The sequence below is a fragment of the Sparus aurata genome, chromosome 6 (genome assembly GCF_900880675.1).
Source record: "Sparus aurata chromosome 6, fSpaAur1.1, whole genome shotgun sequence".
In the NCBI taxonomy this organism is placed as follows: Eukaryota; Metazoa; Chordata; class Actinopteri; order Spariformes; family Sparidae; genus Sparus; species Sparus aurata.
The window spans coordinates 12196717-12220757 of record NC_044192.1 but is presented as its reverse complement, the minus strand read 5'-3'; the positions used below and the strand labels follow the sequence as shown (position 1 = coordinate 12220757).

Below are 24041 nucleotides of genomic sequence, written 5' to 3'. Positions count from 1 at the left end.
TGACACCAGGGAAAGAAAAGCAGTCACTTTTGTCTGAGCTGACTCTTGTGCTTCCTGCAGGCAGCTGGGTGTGTTGTCTATCTGTGTTATTTACCTCACATGTGACAAAAACTGGACATTCAGCATTGGCATGTCTGAATATTGAACAATACATTGAATGAAACAAGAAAAACAAAACGGACATGTTTTTTTATTGCTTCTAGGATAATCAAAAGTGGAAAGTAGCTGGCCTATAGCTGCAGATTCTCAATCCTGTTGTTTAGATCAATTTATGCGTTCCTTGTGTTGTACTTTTGTGCTTATTCTCATGTATATCTTCAGCTATAGCTCACATTTGCTTTCAACATACACAGCAGTTTATAACATATGATCACTGTTACTGATTAAAGGACATGCACGCACACATAAGATTAAAGGTGACCTCTGGTAGCTTCTTTGAGTTCACATGAATGAAAGTGCATCTTTTATGACCTAATCGCTGGCTTGTGGACCATCGTTTGACGTTACATTCTTGTTTTTTGTGTTTTTTTGTTTTTTTTTAATTCTACCATATTAGTGATATAAAATACACATATTTAAAGCTCAAGTTCCAGTTTGATGTCTGTCAGTTTATAGTATTTTAGGTGATTATACTTGAGCTTAAGTTCAACCAAAGATTCTTCTGTTATTGTTCATTTATGGGTCATTATTTCTGATAAAAATAATAATCATTTGTTTGATACTGACCACAGTGACACCGTGAGAAACATGATTTTTTCTGAGATGATTATTGTGCCATCCTACCCTATGAAAGCATAATACAACATGTTCACACCTTATGGTTTGTTTACTTTATGCCTGTAAGTTCCTTTAACCCAAATGTTCTGGAGGCTTCGGACAACCTTTAACTTAAAATTAAACAAACTTAACAGTGTTTAATCAGCTTGATACTTCCTGACTTTTCTGGTTTTAGGAGATTTTTTAGTAAACCTAATTTTGAAATGACAACAACATCAGTGAAGCGTGGAGACTCCAATGTAAAACATTATTTTCTTTCTGCTCTCTATACAGTTAAAAAAAGCAGCATCATCCCTCCAATATTGAGTCTGTTTGGATTTGTGTAGTTTTAGTTTTGTCACTACAAAGTCTAATAGCCTCTGAACTGTCCTGGAGGATAATATATTATCTCCCTAGAATAATCAAAGGTTACATAGTTCATTAAGAGTAGACAATATAATATAAAAATACCTAAAACATGTTTCATTTTAATTTGATAATAATTCTTTATAATCATTTAAGTATTTTGTTATCTTCATCAAAGTGCAAGAGCGGTATATGGCTTTAAAACTAACTATAAATGTATATATCAGGTTTTAAAAATGTCAGAGAGGGGAAAAAAAAAGAAAAAAAACATTTTTATTGTTAACGAGGAAGCAAAGACAATTAATATTAATATTTTCTGCTTCTGTTACTGAACTTGAGCCAATGTGAAGAATGTTTTCCTGTTGTTTAAGATTTTTCTGCCTCCTGACATTCAATATTTGAGAAAACACACTGGGAATTCTTTCTTGTGGTAAATTAATCACAGCTTTTAACAATGTTATGCTCACAGTGCGAGTGCAAGGAGTCAGTATTGGGGAAGTGGATATTAAGGAAGTGAACTTTCCTCTTCGTCACATACTGTAATCATTGGTGAGTCATTTGGTGGCCACGCCGAAAAGTTCATTTCCTTCTCAGACGGAGTTGAAATAAACAAGGTCAAAACAAGTGGGAAAAAAATCTGATTTATTTCTAAACTGGTACACGTTATCCCTCTACCTCACATTGTGGTAGCTCACGCCGCCTCCCTTAAACAAACAGTTATGGATAGAAACAGAAAAATAAAAACTTCTGATACTGCTTACAACCAAAGTCGTCTTTAAAAATATATATATGGAGAATCTAAACAACATGACATGTAACAAAAATGGTACAAAAGAGGTATACGGTAAATTTGAGGGCGTACAATGTTCCTCGCCACTTCTACAAGGATCAGATTTAGTGCATCTGAAGAAAAAAAAAACTCTCGAGTCCCTTCCATCTCTGAATAAGGCATATGTGTGAAGCTTATCACATCTTACTATACCGAGACGAACTAATCGCTTTCTCCTCCGAGGGTCAAATCATGAAAACATATCATCAAATCAAACCGATGATCCCGTTCCTTCATTTTTTTTTTTTTTTTTTTTGTGCACTGAACACAAATATGTAACCCTCCTGTCCTAGTCACTGTAATGTCAAAAATAAAACAAATCATCTATGAGCACATTCAACAAGAAGGACATCACAAATCAACAGGCTACCACAGAGCATGTGCAACAGTGCCAAAGGTGACGTTGTTCGGGCTGCGACTGACCGGGAGTATTTTCATCATTGATTAATTGTTAAGTCGATAAAATGTCAAAACTGACGTCTTGAAAAAGCTTCTTTCTGTCAGACCGACAATCAGAAAAACCTAAAGACTCTTCATTTACAATCATATATGACAAGTAAAAGCAGCAAATTCTCACATATTAAGACGCTGGAAACCAGCAAAATGTTTTGACTTTTTTTGCTCGATAAATGACCGAAAAAAACAATTAATCGATTATCAAAATCTTCTTTAGAATCGAGTCACCGTCGCAGCTGTAGTTGTCATTCGTTCATCGTCAGGAAAAAAAGGAAGTACAGCAGCAAAAAGACTCAACTGATTCTGTTTGGGTCCAGAGCTAAAAAAAAAAGGTCCATTCCTCTGTTTTTTTTTTTTTTACTTCCTACATGCTTCTTTAATGTACAGACATGAATCTAATGATTTTTTTGTGTGTTTTTTTTTTTTTTTTTTAATGTGCGTATTTTACAGATTTCCATCCTCATGCCAGAACGGCATCTCTTTGGTTTCCTCACATTCTGTCCTGCGATCCCCTTTACGATATGACCGTGATCCCACAGAAAATGGGACGCTGGGTAAAATATAGATAAAAACAGGATGGGATCATTTGCGACCTTTATTCAGTTGTGATTTCATGTTCAAACTGATCTACGTTATTGATTTTCTATACACTTATTTCTGCTGAGGATCCACGGCGTCCCAACTCTGTTGGGATCAGGCTAGTAATTTGATTGTGAAACTGCAGGATGCTTTGTTTTTTTTGTTGTTCTTGTTTTTTTTTTTTGTTTTTTTTTACAAAACAGTAACATTTAGGGCATGACATGAAAATGGACAATCCAGTCAAAGGATTGAGTAGCAGTTCGGCCTGGAATCGTGAACGAGGAAACAGAAAATACAACAGGGGTTTAATTCTCACTGGCAACCGTCACAAACAGCAGGTCTGGGAGAGAGGGAGGGAGAGAGAGTGACTTCTCGGATGATGTCGCTGAAAGTCTTTTTGTTACATGACTGGGTTGAGTTGAAAGCGGCTGCGACCGGGTCCAGTCTGGTGGGTTGATGAAGGTGCTGCTCAGATCCGAGTCTTCTCTATGACAAAGGTGTTTTCTCTCCCCCCCCCCTCCGCTCCCTCCATCAGTCCGGGGTTTAGGGAGCTCGAAGGGACCCTGAAGTCTCTCTGGTCCGCTGCAGCAACCTCGTCATGTCTCTAACTCGAGCCCCGCCAGTGGGACGACAAACACGGTGATGTCATCGCCTGAGCCCAGTCTCTCATTGGGTAACCGCCAGCCGCGCTCTTTGAGCACCCCTCGTGACCTCATCAGCAGGTCCTGGGCCGCCAGCGTGTACCTGTCACACAGAGGAGACGTTTAAACGGTGAGATACACAACACATGTATACAATGATCAAGTAACTGTATCAGACAAAATAAAGCTAAACACACACTATTATAAATGACTTTGGGTTGTTTTTCTGTAAAGTCACTGACAGATATTGGTAGTCGCAGGCTGCATTTTCCCCTTTATGGCCTTTTTTCCAATTGTGTAGTTCTTTGGCCTTTTCTCCAATGTGTTCTGTCTCTACGGTGCAATAAAGCATGAATGCCTATTTTTTCCGGTAGCAGGATCCATTAACAATCCTGTTCCTTCCACCCCCTGTACATACACAACACAAACACGGGGGATATTTCAAATCAAATAAAGCTTGTGGATGGATTAGCTTCTGGGATAACAATGCTATGGATCAAGTGGGTGAAATATAAGCAAACAATATAGGAAAGAGTGGGAGAACAAACTGCTTTGAAGGAATGGATTCTCCCTCAAATACATTTTATAGAACATTTTAAATGATACCATTAAAACCCTTCCTGATGATTCACATGCTCAGTTTATTACCCTATATGAACATTACATGCTACACCTAATTCCTCATTTTGTTTTTGTAAAAAAATTCTAAAAAGGTTAAAAGAAAAAAACAAACATTCAAAATGTCCAGTATTAATACTAATACTAGTTTTTATGAAATACCACAAAGTCACACATGCACTGTATATACAGTTAAATCCTTAAAGAGGCCTTACTCTCTCAAATAAGGTAAAGTTGCCTGTTTAAGGCTTTAAGTTGCTTCTTTTCCATAGACATGGTCGTTTGTTTATCTTGCGATATCTGTCAACTTGCCTAGAGTGAGTGTATAATTATACCTGGAGTGGATATAAACCTTAACAAAAAAAATGTTATTAAGAACATTTACTCAACTACTGTACCTCAGCACATATCTTAGGTCCTTGTACCAGATGTGGTGATTTTACACGTTTGTGATGAACTGAAGTGTTTCTTTATGAGATGAGAACATTCTCCTTCTACTCTAAAACCCCTCTTGGATTAGCTGTAAAATGCACAGTCACGAAGCTGAAAACAGGCTGTTTCTCTTCTGACACCATGAAATGATGTATTTTTAAAGATACAGGGTTCTCATAGGACAGCGACGCTACCAACAATATGACGATATGATGCATTACTATAGATTTAAGTACCCAACAGTGTATAAAATAGTTAAAATGAGCTCAAATTTTGCTGATGATACCTTCACTGAAATAACATTTCAATGCAGCACTTTTACTTGTGACAGAGTATTTTTATAGTGTGGTATTAGCGGTGAATGGTCTAAATACTTCTGTTCTACATACAAAGAACACACCATAGTGTAACTATAAGCTGCATTTTGTGGTATTTGTCACCCCCTAGTGGACGTACTGAACAACAGAACAGCTGTGACAACACATCGGATTTATGAAACTGCAGCTTTCATGTCATTTTTCTGAACATGTTCTCACGGCTGAACGTATACTGAGAACAAAAGCCTAATGTAAAGGATTATTTGGCAGACCGCCTACCTCATGGGATCAGAGGGGTCACAGCAGGATAAGTAAGCCGTCACAGCATCTGCCACTTCCCTGTCTGTCGTCACGTCCCACAATCCATCTGTGCCCATGACCAAGACGTCATCCGGGCCGTGTTTGTTTTCATCCAGGTTATAAACTTTCACCTGTGACAGAAAGACATGTTATTAATCATTTTTGAAGTCATTGTGCTGCCATCATTTATGAAACTACCACAGTCAGCATTGTGTGTGTGTTGTGTTCTGAAAGCCTGACAGATGTATGTTGGCACACGAGGGGGCATAACCTCCGTTTCCGGCAGTAAAGCCGCTCATGTCCATTCACATGTTTCGGACCACTTATCCAGAGTGACTCGCAGCAAGCGTGATATGTTCCAAGTGCTCAGCTCAGGAAATAAGAGACCTGATAATATTCCTGCAGCGCTGAGCTGAGAGGTGCTCGAACAGGAACTGAGAGAGAAAGGTCTAACAAAAGAGGCGGCGAGTATTTTTAACTCCGTAAAACAAAAATAAGAAGTGCTGTGTGAGAGGTGAGACACTGAAAAAAGGTTGTGTGCACTTCTAACCTTTCTTGAAAGAGCTTCAAATGACTGCGCAGAAGGTTCAGTGAACAAGAAACCAACCGAGACTTAGAGACTTTAAGACTTATTTAGAGATTTACAAGTCAAGGATTATTATGTTGACGAAATAAAACTATTTGTTGGCGGGCGGGGGCCTCGAGGTGAATGAACCTTGAGAGTAATTTTAGGCTGTGAGATCTCTGAAGAAAGCAAGTTATTGTGCCTCGTTTAACTTTATAGGATGTGCAGCATTCAACAATGCTGGAGAGAAGAACTCATATCAAGTAAACGTAAAAAAGTGAATAGAATGAGTAATATTACTTCATATTTGTGGAATATCATTACGGATTACTTTAAAAGCTTTATAAACTGCATTTTAATGTTACAGCTTGACCATAAAATACTTGTTTTACAGTTTAATCTGTTAAAGATTGATCATATGCTCTGTTTGTAGAATCTTTACTCGTAACTGCCGCTGTTGAATAAATCTGAAAGTCAAATCTTTCCTTCTGAAATGCGGTGGAGTAAAAGAACAAAGTAAAAACATAAATACATTTGGAATCAAGTTAAATAAAAGAACCTCAAAATTGTTCTTAAGCAGGTAAATGCGAGGTCACATTACACCACTGGCATTCACACAAGTACCTTCTGAACAGCAGCACAATGAAGAAAAACAAGAAAAGAAAAGTTGTTTTGCACTTCTGCAGCTCACACAAGCCTTTCACGGGGCACCGACTTGTTTTTTAGTTATTGACTTTGTTTCTTAGATTGAGAACAGAAGAAGTTGTACCGAGAAGCTCTCTAAAGTTTTAACAGATGCCTGCGAAAAAGCAATCAATAAAAACTGGTATGAAACAGAACCTCAGAGTCTTAAAGGGCCAGTATCAGAATAATGCAGTGACAGTAGACCCTTCAGCGCCCTTTAACTCTGAGCTTCTTGGGTTTGGCGTCAAGAACGTTTGTTGACTTTGACCGGATGAACAAATGTGACTTTCCATTGCCATCCTGGGGAAACAAATCCTTACACCGTGCTTCACTTTCCAAACATGTCGGAGAACCTATGCTGGCTGCTGAAGATGTAGAATCTAGTACCTCTCTGTGGAGGAGGACACGCTTCTTGTATAAATATAAGAAGCTCAACTAAAGGTCTCCATATTGTGCGGACTGAATCTTGAAACAATCGATGACATAACAAAATAAAGGAGATTTAACACCTTCTTCATGTCATAATACAGAGTGTAAAGTGAGAAATGGAAATCCCACTCGGCTCCCGTGCTTTTTTGATGTTTGTTTTCCCTTTATTATGTAAAATACCCCAAAATAAAAGGAACAAAATCCCTGCAGGAGTACATTCTGCTTATTCTTTGCACCAAATCTGAGCCCGCACAAAGGCATTTTATGAGACGCATCTGTGAGCAAAAGAGCCTCACAGCCAACTAAGTGAGGCCCAGGGCCAAAAAGCTGCTCGACTGCGTCTGAAAGGCTTCCACGGTGTTTAAAGCAGCGCTGCCTGAGGACTCGACTCGGGCAGTGCTGACAACCGGAGCTGCTCCTGACTCCTTATACTCACCTCAGGGACGCAGGACAGGAAGGGCTTGATGTAGATGTTGGAGTTGTACACCTTCAGGTCATGATCCCCAAGCCCACGGGTCACTCCGATCGTCGCCATGACACGTGCCTGTGACACACACACACACACACACACACACACACACACACACACACACACACACACACGCGCGCGCGCGCACACACACACACAGATAATGATGTAGGTTACTGTTTCAGTAATGTAGTTCAGTTCTTGGAAAATCCACTTAGGTAGGGATTATTAAATGAAGACCGTGTTCTCTCAGACAATAATGAAAATGTTAAGCAGGTTTCGTTTCCGCCCACGCAGACTCTGCACAATCTAACAAAACACTTATAGATGTGAAGATGCGTCATAATTGTATTCATCTGCCTACACAATCGAAAATTAATATAATGACCTTTGAATCTATATTTAATTAGAATACCTACGTGGAAAACAATCGTCTACATCAAGCACAATATCTTGTTTCTTACCTTTTTGCCCTCTCCGTATATCAGGGGGAATTTCAGATCATCTTCAACGATTGTCTTATAAGCCCTACAACACACAACCAACAGAGCTCAGGTTAAGTTCCTGAAAAAAAGATGTCAGGAAAAGTTTTTTGGCAAAAGCAACCAGTGTTGTTTTCTGTGTACTTTTGGCTTCTGTTTTGTTTTTGTTTCAGGAGGTTCCCACTCGAACTTTGGCCATTCATCCAATCAGCACCTGAGCTTTTGTTTACTTAATGACCCTAAAATTGGACTAATTTTGTTTGCTCCTTCATTTTGCTTTGGGGTCGTAAAAATAACTAGTTCATAAAAATGTCAAAAGAAGTTTTTTCTTATCATAGAAAACTGATGTGCTTTAAGTTTTCGATTGGACAAAAGCTTAAAGGAAATTGTGACGGGCCTTTTTAAAAAAAAAAAAACTATTTTATTATATTTCATAAACTAAACAAGGAATGTATTCATCCTGAACATTTTTGGCAGATTAAAGGTTAAATTCACCCATAAATGAAAATGCTGGTTTTATGTACTCATGATGTAAAGTCGGGTGAAGTTTTAGTCTATCAAAAACACTTCTGGAGCGTCACAGTAACACAGTGCTGCAACATTCTCCTGAACAACTGAGGTAGATGGGGACTTGTTTTAAAAAATGAAAATAACTGAAAAACTGAAACATTATTTGTTTGCTTTTTTGCATTCAAAAACAAGTCCCTATCTTCTTCAGTTGTTTAGAGGAACGCCGCAACACTGTTTTGCCGTGAAACTCCAGAGGTGTTTGTTGTAAAACTTTCCATTGGCTTGAGGGTGGGTAAATTATGGCTTTTTTTTTTTTTTTCATTTCTGGGTGAACATAGTTAGTTTAAGGCCTCGTAAACACTCCGCAAGCAAACTGTTCCGACTAATTATAGGACAGAGTGTTTATGAAAAGTGATTAACTGTGGGAGATGTGATTAAAAGGGATCTCCAGGTTTACCAGCCAGTCATGGTGTGGTCTCTGTAGAGCATCTTTTTGCCAAGCTCGCTGTGCTGGATCCTGCGGGGGAACTCAATGTGAGTGAACTCGTTTCCCAGGAGCTCCGGCCTCAGGAAGCCCTGTGACGACACACACAAAACGGGGCAGGTCACATTAAACCGCAGAATAAAAAAAAGATTTACATAAGAAGCCTTAACTGTGTGTCAGGAAGCGGAGGTTAGTCTACATGCAAGAAAAGAAAAGATTAGCGTGCGTAACAGAGGGCCTGCAGTACGTGCTGCTGTATGCCGAGGCACAGAAAAGCTCCCCCTGTTTTTAGCAGCGAACATCATCCACCCACTCTGTGACTCATAACTACAACCGACTAAATCAAGCCACCGATGAACAGGATTTCCTCCCTCTGCTTCAGGTTGTCTATGCATCATGCTCAACTCACCTCACTGTGGACAAATACAAATCAAAGATCTCTTTAACTTCATATGCAGCCACAAGATTATAAAGCCCTCCATGAACATGTGTTTAATGTTAAATAATCTCTTCTGAAACATAGAGGATAAAAGAATACCAGATACTGTAGCCGCTGTCTCTCTGACTCCGGTGTGAATTCGTTCGTCATGGGAATGACTTCGTTATTCCGTATGATTATGGCCCTGCGGAGAGAGAGAGAGAGAGAGAGGGAGAAGATTCACACAGGCAGAACATTATTTAACACCTACAGCTCAGATCACGCTGCAGTATGCAGACTGAACCCCAGGGGGCACAAAGAGCCCTGATGTCTACAGGACTGCCCCTGAGTATAAAGGTACATACACCTGGAGGGTAAATTACAGTCATTTCCTTTATCCTGTAGCCTGCAGTGGGAAGTACTTTTCAGATCTCTCACCTGCTGTCTCCAGCATTGGCGACATAGAGTTTCCCCATCATATGAATGGCAGCTAAGGCACAGCACCCACCGGAGATGGCGTACGACGCTTTTTCCTTTTCAATCAGGTCATCCTGAGATAAAGAGAGAGAGAGAGAGAAAAAATCTAAGTAAGAACTGAAAGGGCAGAAAAACCTCCAAGCTTCGAGGTGCACACTTTGCCTCTCATCACCCGGAATAGCTCATTATTTTTCTTCATACATATTCATGCTCCAAACAAAACAGCCGCGCTAATGGAGGGAAACAAGGAGGCTTTGAAGAATACATTACCTAAGATGTGGGGTTTTTATCTGCATCATCTAAACCAGACGGTGGTTGCATCAGAGAGGTCTCTCACTTTGAGTTCCCTAACTGCGCGTCACTGAGCAGATTCAGCCTATTTGTGCAATCTGAATTCTTAATTTCAGACACTCAACCACAAACAGGAAGAGATCATGAGATGATTAAGAATTAACAGTCTGCTGCGTGTCTGAGCACAGATGTGCTCTGAGCACAAAGTTAAAATAAGATTACAAGCTCACAATGTAACAATGTTAGTGTTTTGCACGTATGATGTTTACTCCAGTATGTTCACCATCTTAGTTTAGCGTGTTAGCATGCTAACATCTTATATAAACACGAAGCACAGCTGAGGCTGATGGGAATGACTTTAGTTTTGCAGGCTTTCCGGTCGTCAACCAAAATTAGAAAAAGTGACATTTCTACTTGAGGATGTTGCTGAGTGGAAAGTAAACACACTATATGTAATTTATGGAGCGAAAGGTCTCTTAATCAAAACAAAAGCGGCTGCAGCTGCTCAGAGCCGGCCAGCTCTGGAGGAGAGAATCTGGTGCAAAGCCAGACCTTCTGGAGGAATAAACATCTGGAGTCTTACTGGATTCTGCTCTAATCCGGAGCCGCTCACAGATTACTTTTTAAGTTTTGGGATCAAGAAGTGGATTTATCTGCACTGCTGTTTATCAACCTGGCTGCAGCAGTGATCTGCGGAGGTGACCTCCATTGTCGGGTGTTAATATACTGTAATGTAGACTCCTTGCTGGAGCTGGAGGGGAAATGAACTTAACTTCATGAACGTGATGTTACAGAGAGGAGAGGGGAAAGAAGAAGAGGAAGATCCGGAGTCTCTGGTGAATGCTGACTGCAATGAGAGTTGACCGAATTTAAACATGCAGACACAAACACCCTCAGTGCATGTCGTTGGCAATTCACGATTCACGGCAGTTGCAATTCATCCTGTGGGGGAACAATAATGAGTGTACCAAATTTCATAGTGATCCATCCAAGAGCTGTTGAGATATTTGACTCAAAGCCACCAATATCAACCTCATCGTGGTGTCAGATGAAACTCAATGCTGCTAGGATGGAAAATCTGAGAACTATGAATGATGAATTTGGTGCAATTCTGTCCAGCAGAGGCTGAGATACTTTCCTGGAAAATGCGGCGCTACAGGCAAAGTTGAGGAAACACCAAAAGTTATTAGGATTCTGGGAACCATTAATATATATACCTAATTTTATGCCAATCTACCTTTGTTGACCTTGGGCACAAATCACAGCTAAAATGCAAAATGTGCACAAATTCCTTTTACTGCTCTGTTGTTTTCTCACGGAGATTGTTGATTATCATCTGCTCACCATCTGTGAGAAGGCGGTCTCTATGACTCCGATCACCAAGCCCTCCAGGCTGACAGCCTTCTCCATGTGAAAGCGTACTGTGGAGTCGCTGACAGCATCTGGGTCCTCTGGCTCCTGTGAGGCTCCCTTCTTCGTGTCGGCCTGGTACGGGCTGCCGTTCTTGGCCAGGCAGATCGGAGGAGCGCTGTTGGGGTTCTCCAGCAAGTGGCAGATTTCTCCCAGACGGTCTCTGATGAGGCGGTGAAGGAGCTTGGAGGCCATGATGGCGGCTCCAGAACCTGCATGTCCGTCAAACACGCCCCAGAAGTGGAGAGGGATTCCTGTGCCATCCTAACAAAAAGTATACAAACATAACATGTTGTAGTATCATAGAAAATAGTGGGAAAGTAATAATTCCTGTGACGTTTTTAAAAAATCTCCCATGAGATTACATCTCTGAGCAGAAGGCACAGATTTGTGAGGGTTTACAGGCTCTGGGACTAAAGCTGGTGACATTTGTAATGCTGAGCAATATGTTTCCTCCCATTTCAGGTTTTACTGGATCACAGTTCCAGTAAATCTAGATCATAACATTATGATGATAGTTTGCAAAAAGACAAAAACCTTATTGTGAGCTTTTACTTTGACTGATCTTAGAGGAAACTGTTCAAGTCTAAATCCATAAATATAATTAAGTGCAAAAAAAAAAAAAGAGAAAGAAAAAATGTGGAGTCATTTTAACTGACAGTCAGACCTTTCCTGCATGATATAATGGCTGATGGGAAGGCGTTGCCACCTTTGTGTTGGCGGACATGTTTACATGCCGAGTTGGCCTGACTGACGAACAGATGAACAGGCTTTGCTCCTCTGATGCCAGACTCGGGAGGGGGAGGGGCGCAACAAGGGATGATGTAATTCATTTACACCACATGAAAAACAAGCACGTTTTTGTGTGTGTGTGTGTGTGTGTGTGTGTGTGTGTGTGTGTGTGTGTGTGTGTTTGTGTGTGTCTGTGTGTGTGTGTGCAGGCATATTAGTACAACAGATTTACTGGCCTCAAGAGTAAACTTGATAAGATCCATTACAGGACTCCTATCACTGAGTAACAAGTCTTTGGCTTGTACTTTATGGACACAGTTTCACAAAACACCAGATCAACAGGACGAACCTGGTGTGTGTGTGTGTGTGTGTGTGTGTGTGTGTGTGTGTACGTGTGTGTGCATTTAAAAAAAATCACGTTTGAGAATCAATCATTGTGATGAAAATAACTGCACAGTGGACAACCAGATCTGGAACTTCACACCTTCATTAGCGTTCATTAGCGTTAATTTTGCAGTTAAGTTTGTTGCCCCCTCATAAAATTAAGTCTATTATTCAATTTCTTGTGTATTCGGTCTCCGCTAACCCCTGATTAAAATATCTGGCCTTTTAGCCTTAAGCAAAATGCTCCGCTATGTTCACAACCAAGCTGCCAAATATCTCTGTCCGCCTTTTAATAGTCATGGACTGCTGTTTTATAGGCTACGAGTTTGGCAATATGGCCGTCACCGCGTTGTTTTTGGAGCCAGAAGCGACCATATTTGGATGAGTGGGTGAAGCTGGGGAGGAAATGCTGATTGGGCCTGACCAAGAATCTGGAAACATAACATGGTAGTAATTTACATGGTCTGTTTTTAACTTACCTGGATTTATTTGTGTTGCTTTGTTACACACATAATGAAACATTAGAGTCAATTAAAAGTAACAAGGTGAATCCATCAGTACTAAATAGAATACAACAACACTATCAGGTTACTATTCATGCACAGATACAATTATATTTTGAGTGCACTACAGCTACAGGAGTACAAGGATGTCAGATTTAGAAACATGATCACTAATTGTTTATTGGAGCTGCCGGCCCTTAAATCAGACACGTCATTCCCTCATTCACCGGCTCCTGTTCTGGTGTTCGGGACGTCGCCCTTCGCTCACCCCGTTGTCCTCCTGCAGAGTGGAGTTGCGGTGTTTGCCGCTCGGCTTCTTCACGAACAGCTTCTCGCAAGAGGCCTGGTCCTCGTTCAGCATGCTCTTGCCCGCATTGATCACCCTTGGAAAGAGAAAGAGGCGGCGGGGAGAAAGGTAAGAATGGAGTCAGATGATTGATGCTCTTTGCTCTAACCACATGAACACATAACAGCAGCTTGGAAGATGGAGCGAGTCGAACAGCGAGGCAAAAAAAAAAAAAATAGAAGAGAAAGTGGGGCAGGATGCAGTCATGTCCCAGAGGGAACTTGTAGAAGGGATTAAGTGTTTTTTATTATGAGCCGATGCCTGTGGAGGATAATGGCTTTAGAGTAATGCACCGGTTCATACGCTCGCAGCATCTATCTGCAGCAGGGTTCACTGGAGGCACCAAGGCGGAGCCATAGTGGAAAGAGAGGCTATCTGTAGACTTGTAGTTCTCGAGACCGGTCTCAAGACCACTTTTTTGTGGTCTTGGTCTTGTCACGGCCTCGACTGTCTTTGGTCTCGGTCTTGTCTCTGTCTCGGGTCCATCGGTCTCGCAATGCCTCGGACTGGCCGAGCGGTCTCGAAGGGATGTGTAACCTATAATATCCAGGCAGACACAGTTGGTACCAATCACATGCATTTTATGACACAGACAGCGTTGGCGCTCGTCCCCCGTTTGCCAATTGAATGGCTTTGACTTCAGCTAACGAAAGGCTGTAGCATTGGTCGTCTCTGTTTGGATTTCAGTGTTTCCCGCTGAAAACCACCACCACCATGCGTGGTGATGCTTATGTTCTGCAACTCATGCAAAATGGCAAAAAACTAGTTTTTTTTTTGGTCTCGGTCTCGGTCTTGAGCTGAACTAGTCTTGGTCTTGACTTGGTCTGTCTTGGTCTTAATACTCTCTGGTCTTGGTAGTGTTTTGGTCTCGGTTTAGACGGTCTTGACTACAAGTCTAGCTATCTGCAGCTTGTGAAACTGATAAGTTGAGTCATATTCTGCATTCTTTTTCTCAGGGAGAGGAAGTTGCTTGTCACGTTTGCAAGAAACATGGTGCAATACCGAAATGAAAAAAACTGACAGGCAGGACAGGACCAAAACACAAATGCGCAGTTCAGTTACAAAAGATGTCGCAGTGGCTTGGATATTCTCTTCAACATAATTCAGGTACTAAAACTTGCTGCCACTCGTGAACTGTGTCTCACTATCGATTTAGGATGTGGACACAGAATCTCCACTTCCTTTAAACAGTGAGCGCTGGATATACAGTCACAGGGTTCAAGTTTAACTTCCTCAAAGCTGATAAAGAGTTCATATGCTTTTTTTTTTTCTCACCACATATACGTTCAATAACAACAAGTGCATCATATACGTGGAAGCAGAAGAAACAAGTTGCAGGAAAAAAAACATTGATACTGTACATTCATCTGTTTGAACTGATGTGGTGAACTGGCTCTTTAAACCTGCACGAACGCATTTCTATCGTAAAAATCGTCCTGTCAAGAGCTCCTGGAAACGTTGTTGTCGATTTCGCTAACTTCCTGTTAATTTTGCAATTAGCAATCTCTCTTCATCACCACACTTGCACAACTCTTTTTTCGAGGACGCTCTCTTTGCTTCTTTCTTTTCTTCAGGGGTGTTTAATCACTTTGCCTGTTTGGTAGTGAGTCTGTCAGACTGGAACGTAGCTTTTCCCTTTTCCTTCACTGCCGGTGACCAAACACTCTATAATAGTGACAAAGCTGCAATGACCGTCATTCATATTGTTCTTAAATTAAGTGTTAAATAGCTCTATATTCCAGCAGTTAACATTTTTTTCAGTTATACAAGCCTGTTAGCAATGAGTTGCCTATTTACACAAACTGCAGATAGCACAATGGCATTCACTCATTAAAATCTAATAATAATCTAATCACATATTTGCTCCTATTTGCTCTCCTACACCTACTAATTGATATTGTTTTGATGTCAAAGCTTTGCGACTCGTGGAACATCTTAATTATAATTCATCCCAGGACAAATTAGGAAAAGGTGATGAAGCCCTCATCAAGGGCAAACTGTTGTGGCTGAATGGGTTTGTTTAGGACTCCAACTCAGGTTTGTATCCCACTTGGGACACATCCTCATACTGTTCACTCATTATTTTCTGTTTCTTTTCAGTTTTCTGTTGATGTTTGGTCAAGTTTAGGAAAACATGGTTTGGATTAGAAAAGAAGACCCTTTCACAACACCTGTTTTAAAGGATAACCTCTCCCATGTTAATATTTTCCCTGTCTTCTTCCCCTGAGTCACGAAGCCATCACATCACAAAAACATGATTGGTGAGGTGCACTGATCGTCCGGGAGCAACATTAATTATGATGTTCCAGGAACGGCACCAACATGGCAATATCAGATTGTGCTGAGGGAAATATCTTTGTCTTCGGCTGCTTAATGCTCCACTTCGCTAACCAGCGTGTCTCTCGCCGTGTCTGTCTGCTGCTTGGTGCTCAGCAGGTAGCGTGCTGACGGTTTACAGAGCTTTTTTCTCTGAAAACTTCGCTTTGACACTCCGACAGATTACACAACTCAGGCATGTTTCAAGCATCTGCTGATTGATCTGCATACTAGACTTAAGTGAATGGAACCCAACTGCTGCCTTGATCAGTGGGACAGAAAATCTAAAACACAACAGCATGTTAGTCGGGCTGATTACTGTGCAGTGATGTATGTATAATTTGTAGTAAATGGGCCACAGCATACAAAAATCCGCTCAAAGCTTGAGGCTGACTTGGAAAGCCGCATTTTGGACCTCATGCTGGCATATTATGTAACATTTTCTCTTTCAATTATCCATAAATGCCACATTAGCTGGATAATACAGCATAATACCTATTGCGCAATTCCAGCAAGTCAAGCTTTGTCATTAAGATCCCCTCGGAAACTTCTGCAGAGGAGGGATTAGTCCTTTATCAGTAACTAAAGACACCATCAGAAGAAGGGAAAAAGGAGTGAGACTGAAAATAAAAAAAGGATACTGGCAGCAAGAGGGGAAAAGGGGAAAAAATACGCAGTCAAAGAAAAGAGACGAGAGAAGTAGAAATCTCATCAAATCACCGGCTGATTACAATCACCGCATGAAACGGTCGCTGGCTGGCCAAAGGCTCTGATATCAGAGAGCAGCAAAATGAAGCAGAAAATGCAACTGCGGCCCCAAATCTGGATTATAAAAAGCCCTTTCACTTTCTAATCAGTTGAAAGCAGTGGACAGGCACCGCAGTGTCCTGCACTGCGCTGCCTGCATTAGGACTAATGACAGAGAAGAATTTAAAGTCGCCTGATTGTCGTGTAAACTTTCTGCCAAGGCCGAAAGTTGGCACCGAGTGCAGAGTATGTTTTTCATTTGCTGTTATGGATGCATCTGCTCCATCAGCCATTGGAGGCCGACATTACGTAAGACGAGCTAAAAAAAAAAAAAGAAAAAAAGAAACGCCACCATAATACTTGATATGATGTAATGTCTTTTAATGTTACTCTAATGTAATTTCACATTGTGGCTTTTTAAACAAACATTTCTTCAACGCAATCAGTAGAACAAATGTTGGCAATGTATGTTTCTGCACACCGCGGATATGTTTACTTTACTTTACATTTCTTTATGTCCAATTTTCTATTGGATTTACGTTTATATCTATGACAAGACTGTGCTTATGATCCTGATAGGTTTAGGTTTTACAGCCTCAAACACAGCTGGAAATTGCAGCCAAGTCCCTCCTGGATATTATGTTAGCATTAGATAACGTTTCTGCAAACCATGGTGATGTCCAGGATTTGACAAGTGTACCAAACATGTTCACATCAGCCACCTGCTGTTGTAGCAGGAGGTGGAGGGAGGAGGTGGTGGCATTATTACATCCAACAAGGCTGCCGAATGGACAACCGGAGTTCATGTCACACCACCGGATATTGGCGGTTTTAGTGAACAAAACTATTTACTTTTCATTTAATGCTGGAACACCTCCACCAGAGAGATGGCAACCAAAACAGGTACTATAAGCCAAACTGTGTTGTATTTTTGACCCTAACCAAGTGGTTCGTGTGCCCAAACCCTTACAGAGCATAAGAACAGCTTTGTGACAAAATATGAATGGAAAAATTCGACCTAAACAAAAGAAAGGTTGCAACATAAGGGGAAATCCAGTTTGAACACATCTGTGGTTTAACGGCTGGGTTCATTACAATACTGATAAGAATTCTGATAAGTGATTCACTTACTGAATATCTCTTCAACACTTGTTCAGGGAGGAGACTAAATGTTTCTCTACGTGTTTGCAGTGTAATGAAGTTTCACCCCTCCCTCGGTAACAAATCAGCAATTATTCTGTTTTTAAAGCAGTCACATGCATTCAATGAGCTATAATTGAAGTCAACCCCGACTGCGTGGGAGGATGTGATTCTAAACCTGGCGCTCAAGCCTTCCTATAATGTGACCCAACTCTCTGGTCATATGTCTCCACAGCTTGTGACTGTAAACCATGCCGGTCATGCTCGGTAAAACAGTGTTGTTCTGTTTATACTCTCCTACTTTACAGTTTATTATGCAAGGAAAGTACAAAAGAGGAACTTGAGAGTTCCAGTGAATTCTCTGATTGTGGCTGCTGGAGCCTTTAACATCATAGTTTTGGGTTACAAATTCAGCAGCAAGACATAAAGCTGTGGTTCACTGATGTTGCAACTCACCTCGTGTGCTGTGAAGCCCTGCAACTCAGGAAAAGCCGTTTTAGTGATGTGGTTCAGTCAGACGCAGATCAAGACGCCTCTGGAATGATCCTTTCAGATTGTTGCTTTATATAACCAAATTTGAACTGTCTGAAATGTCTTTCTTTATGTTTCATCTTCAAGCATAACAAGGTCAATATAAACTATGTCCTGTAGGCGAGTATCTAATCCCTCTGCTCAAAACACAGAAACATTTGAGAGTAAAAGAGTTGACTGTTTGTAGTGGATTTCTACAAATTACACGTGAAAAGATGAATCCCTGTACTATGCTACATTGGATAGAGTGTAGCTTGTGAAACATTCAGAATTAGTCTAATCATATTCTGAATTCCTTTCTGGGGAGAGGAAGTGGCCTTGTGGTGCAATACTGAAATGAAAACTGAGAGGCAGGACCTGACAAAAAACAAATCCCCAGTACAATAATAAAAGGCACTGCAGCAACTTGTCCAGAACATAATGCAGGTGTAATTAAAACATGCTGCAGCTTGTAAACCGTGTCCAACCTTCCGTTGTGGATCCGGACACAGAATAACGTCCAGGATTGGATAATACAAACAATACCAGGTAACTAAGTGTATTCATGGCAACACAAAATGGACAACAGGGTTGTTTTTACGACAGTACGTTGAAGCTATCCGCACCTCAACTTCCTTAAAAGAAGCCTTGGAAATGCTTTCGTTAGTCTGCTTAGTTCATTTCTGCTCACTTACGTCATGTCCAATAAAAACAACATAATGAAGCTATAAGAAGTTCTTCTGGTACACAAATGTTCTTACACTAGCAATAGACAACTTTTTCTGAGAGCATCTGCATTGATATTGAGATCACCTTCACTATTTTTTTCTGCCACCGGGCACAAAATCCCCCATGAAAATGAAGACTGACTGGCAGCCTGACACCATTTCTATCTACAGTCACGTCTCTATTTCAGACTAAATGAATGAATAAACTCACATGTTGTCCTGTGTTGTTGGTGGTTGCTACTCTGAGGAAAATAGAAAGAGATCTATTTGTGTTTGCCACAGCAGCACCAACAATAACACCACTTGGGAAAATTGGGTTTTCACTTAAAACCTGCAATGGCCGATCTTTTTGGCTACTCGGAGGCAGAGGCAACAAGTTGTGAACATAACATCATCATATTATCTGCTTAAAGTTGCTCCTTTAGAAGACATCCAGCGATTACACAGCACCACGATCATTCATATGGAGTTATGTTTCTGTCCATCTCATGAATCCCATTTCTACAATACGTGTCATATCTTGTTTACATCACATGTTCATGGCCTGGCTTTCGTATCGGGGGCAAAAGGGATGGTGGTGGTTTTTAGAACTGCTGCTTGAATAGAGCTTTACGAGCAGTGAGTAAAGCAAAACAGTAAGTGAGTAAGAGAGCTAAACAATTAGATGAAACTCACGATAAGCTCTGTGAAGCTGAGGGATGTGGTAGATTCTCTCAAGCGTCGCCTCTAACAAAGAGCATCTACTCAATCTGGTAAAACGTCTCTCGTTCTCTATATCTGCTCATTCGCTTCATGAACAGCAGAGAGCTTTGAAAGATTTTCCTACTGATCTTTTGTGCTCGCCTGACATCTGTTTATTTATGCATTATTTATAATGTCACACAGTTATTACATCAAAGACAATAATCAATTATACATGATGTTAAATATATGCTTATCTGGACATGTATATATCCATGAAAACGTTTCCAAAATGGATCTCACACTCCTCACACTCTCTCATGATCTCAGTGCCAGAGCCTGAAAGCTTATCGCCTCCATATTAAATTGTATTAAATAGCCATTTGACAAAAGCACTTTTGAGTGGCTTACGGTAAGTGCACTCACTTGTTTGTGCTGACACAATGCTGTGCGGCAGCGTTACACCATCAATTAGACTCATTATCTCAAGCATCCCAAATCTCTGCGGTGCTAAAACTGCAGCCAGATTTTAGCTTCACATTTCCTTTTGGAGTCAGGCCGAATGTTGAGGACCAGCGAAAACATACCGAAACCCAACAACAACAACCATGAATCCTCATTACAACCAAAACGACGGACGGACACTAATTAAGATCAATGAAAGCGGGGAAGTTGAGTCTGAATGTAAGCCAACAGGGCAGCCTCCAACTGGACAGCGTCCACCTTCTGTAGACTGTTTGGCCATCATTGTTCCGACTCATTACAGCACAAGGGGACTGAACAAGCACCAGACAAAAGGGACGGGGCTGATAGATGCTCCGACGGATAAATGTTGCTCTGTGACGATCATGATTACAGCTAGATTGATCTGAAGTGCAATGTGCGGCTCAATCATCGATCAGTCCACACACATTCACAGTTCATCCGATACCTCTTAAAGGCTCTCAATAGTTTTATCATCAACTGTGTGAGTTATCAAATAACATTGTCAATCAATCCCAAGTAAACGCGGCCAAACACTCATCTAAGTGTATGACTTTTACATTGTTTTGTCAGCATTTCTTCAATATGTATCACATTGCGTAGAGTAAACATGTGTATGAGTTGTCTTTGTTATCAGGAGGAGAATGGTGGTGCGACAGACTGCTGTTCAACATCACTTCGAGACCACTGTTTGCTTCCTGTTTCAACTGTCAAAACCAGGTAGAAATGTTGGTAGTGTTTGTTTCTGCAAACCACCGACTGGATGTGTTGCAACTTGACATTTCGTTAGGTTTAGTTTTATGTTGTGACAACGCTGTGCTTGTGGTTTGGTTAGGCTTAAGCATAAAACCACTTGGTTGGGGTTAGGAAAATGTTTCCGCTTAAAGGGCGATTCACATGTATGAATCACTTTTTACTGACCACATGAGCAGATTGTAACTGTAGTAAAAATGTTGACCTTCCCCATTTCTCTCAGTTGCCTATACAACCCTGTAGACGATTTGTTTAGGTTGTTTAATCTGTTGGGACTGTGGATTTCTTTGTGAAGGACTCGGGTCGGATTTTCCACAAGAGTACAGAGGATGTGACTTTACTGCAAGTTCTTGAATTCCTCGTCTCCGCTAACAGAGAGCAGTTAACGTTATTTGGGAAATGGACTCGCTAACGTAAACAAACGACGGGCTTCCAGCTCCACAGATCCTCTTCAAAATACCGGGTTTTGCTGCCACAAAACACCTGGAAATGTCCTGGTGTCTTCCAGTCCAGTGGTTTCACACTTACAAATGTTGACACTCAGTCTCGAACAGTGGTCACTGGCTTGGCAGCCTTGTTGCCCCAATAGTAAGTTTTGCTGGTGACTCTCCACCTCTCAATATGAGTCAGCTCATGTTTAGTAATGAGAACGAGATATATCACGAGTTTTAGAAATGCCGATTCGCCATATATGTCATGTGCACATTTTGACGTGTTCGTTTGTTGAGGCACAGAGATGTCACAGCATCAAGTAGAAACTGAAACATACATTTAAATCTACTTATTATATATACGTTTTGCAGAAAAGTACAAGTCCAACATTTATTTTGCTGGTCTGCACTTCCGATTTTTACACTTGGTGAGCACCAACAGCTGATGCATACGCAGGTTGACCGCTGAGGTTGTGTTGTAAACAGCACTGCTAATACTGTGATTACAGTTTTTATATGTGAGTCATTTGCAGCACTACGCAGACGACGGCACTGATGATAGTGCACATTCCCACACGCTGACCTCCCTTTTTTACATTAATGCGTCCTCATCCGACCTCTCCATCAGTCTTCTGAGACGGCTGTCGTCAAAAGACCTGGTCCCCTTGAGTCTCTCTGCATGAGTCAGCTGTTTTTTTTCTGTTTCCCCACTGGGTCCAGGAGGACACGCAGCAGTGGTATAGCCCACATACTGTACTGTACTGTACTGGTGCTATTCAGTCCTTCATAACTCCCTGGCCCTCCCTCCCTCCCGCCGAGAGAGTGGAATGTCTGAAAGTGTTTTTCCTCAGCGGGAACCGCCAGAACAGCAAATCCTGACCAATAGTGTGAATGAAATGCCTACTGCAGGTGTATGAGAGTGTAAAAGCCCCTGCAGTAAAAAACCAAGGACGCGAGCAATTCTGCACCTAGGCTGAATGGTCATTAGTCACAACTTCATGCAGCCGAAAGACCTTTTTTATGAAAGAGAAAGATGAAACATGAGCTTAAAGGAAAGTCAGTGCAGAGAAAATCGAAGCTGTCAAAGAGGTCATATGATTTTTTTGTTTGTTTGTGTTAGATATCAAAAAGCTCACAGAGGTGAGGCTTCACACAGGGAGGCGTGTTGGTTAACAAGAGCAGGTAGAGATTTCCTTCTTTCACTTTTGCATCAAATGGGAAATTAAAACTTGATGAGGAGCTTTTAGTAAGAGATCAGTGGACAAAGATGTCATGAGAGGTTTTGTGTAAAGCCTGTGCACAGACACAAATATCATGCAGGGGGGGACACTGTGGCAGACAGAAAAGAAGTGTACAACAGCAAAAGGCCATGTTGGCCATCATCATTTGGCTGCTGCAGTGCACTCAGAGCTGCTGCACCACAGGCCCGATTCTCATCAGGACTGCAGCCTCATAAACAATATCTGCTGATGGTGAATGATTTCTTTAGGTGTGGGGGGGACGTTTTCATCAATGACCGGATCGAGCCACTCACTCTGCGTATCCCGTCCTCCAGTGAAGCCTGCTGTCTCTCTTTAGCGTCAGCACCGGCCGCGACGCGTGCTCGGTGGAGTACTGCAGGAGCTCCGGGGTGAGGTCCAAGAAATCCGGCCGGCCGTAGGGGAAGCGCGGCGGCAGGCTGTCCGGTCCGCAGGTCTGGCCGCCACCTGAGTGATGGTTGTGGTGGTGGTGGTGTCCGTGCGGCATCATCCCTCCCACCAGAGTGGACATGGCGTTTTTAACTTTGCTGATCATCATCGGCACCGACGCTCAGCCCAGAAAAAAAAGGTCCGGACGGGGAAAACAAAAAGGCGACGCGATGTTGCGCTGGAGGAGAAGAAGAAGAAGGAGGAAAAAAAGAAAACACAACAATACAAGAGCCAGCGACGAGGATCATTTCAGGAAGCGATCTTTTTTTTTCCTCCTCGGCCCCATGTGACAGCGTTCAGACGGGCGGCCGCGCTGTTTTCCTCATTCAGACTGAAGAGAAGCCTCCGAGTCTGTGCGCCTATCGGCTGTAATCCGGCAGATGGGTCCGTCTCATCTCCGAAATGAAGGCAGGGCTTCAGTGCAGCCAGCCCTCAACACAACACAACACAACACAACACACAGCACCACACAACATGACAGACTCACATCGACATATTCACAGTCAGCTTCAGTCAGGAGGAATGACGATCCAATAACTAATAAGAAACACACCGCATCCATTTAGCTCAGGTAGACACAGCCCGCACGAATTGATACTCAGACGTTACTTATCACGCACTGAAACGCACTCAGGCCTTTCATATTTATATTAAAAAATGTCCTTTAAAACAGATTTTATGTTCTCAACATTTGAAAAAAATAATTAAAAAAAAAATTAAATTTTGTAACAATTAACATAGCTAACTTTTAATAAGGCTTTACAGAAGAGTTGCAAGGTTTTCACCACAACAACTTTTGGGTTGCCAGGTTGTACATTTTTCAAAAATTAATTGTAAAATGATTAATAAAGAGCAGTGATGTAAAAAAACAACAACCCCTAAATATCTTTTAAAAAGTCACACACAGATTACACGTATTGAGATTTTTTCTTATTATGGGAGTACTTTTTATTTTTATTTTTTACTTTTATCTGATTGCCAATGAAATAAATATATTAAAAAATCTGCTTCTTTGGCTCCGGTGCAGCAAGTCATCTGCACAGGAACTAGTAACTAAAATTATTGAATGAATGTATCAGAGTAAAA

The 24041-nt window shown here is 41.4% G+C and overlaps 1 protein-coding gene across 1 annotated transcript; it reads right to left on the bottom strand.

Moving 5' to 3' along the window:
- Window positions 1–1747: 1747 nt before the first annotated feature.
- ppm1j (protein phosphatase, Mg2+/Mn2+ dependent, 1J) lies at window positions 1748–23560 on the bottom strand. The gene is made up of 10 exons (XM_030420884.1): window positions 22802–23560; window positions 13401–13515; window positions 11448–11777; window positions 9774–9886; window positions 9456–9540; window positions 8891–9009; window positions 7906–7969; window positions 7409–7516; window positions 5274–5425; window positions 1748–3730 (listed from the first exon to the last, which is right to left on the bottom strand). The coding sequence occupies exons 1-10, from the start codon at window positions 23062–23064 to the stop codon at window positions 3583–3585; spliced, it is 1497 nt and encodes a 498-aa protein (XP_030276744.1). The 5' UTR covers window positions 23065–23560; the 3' UTR covers window positions 1748–3582.
- Between the last annotated feature and the right edge of the window lie 481 nt (window positions 23561–24041).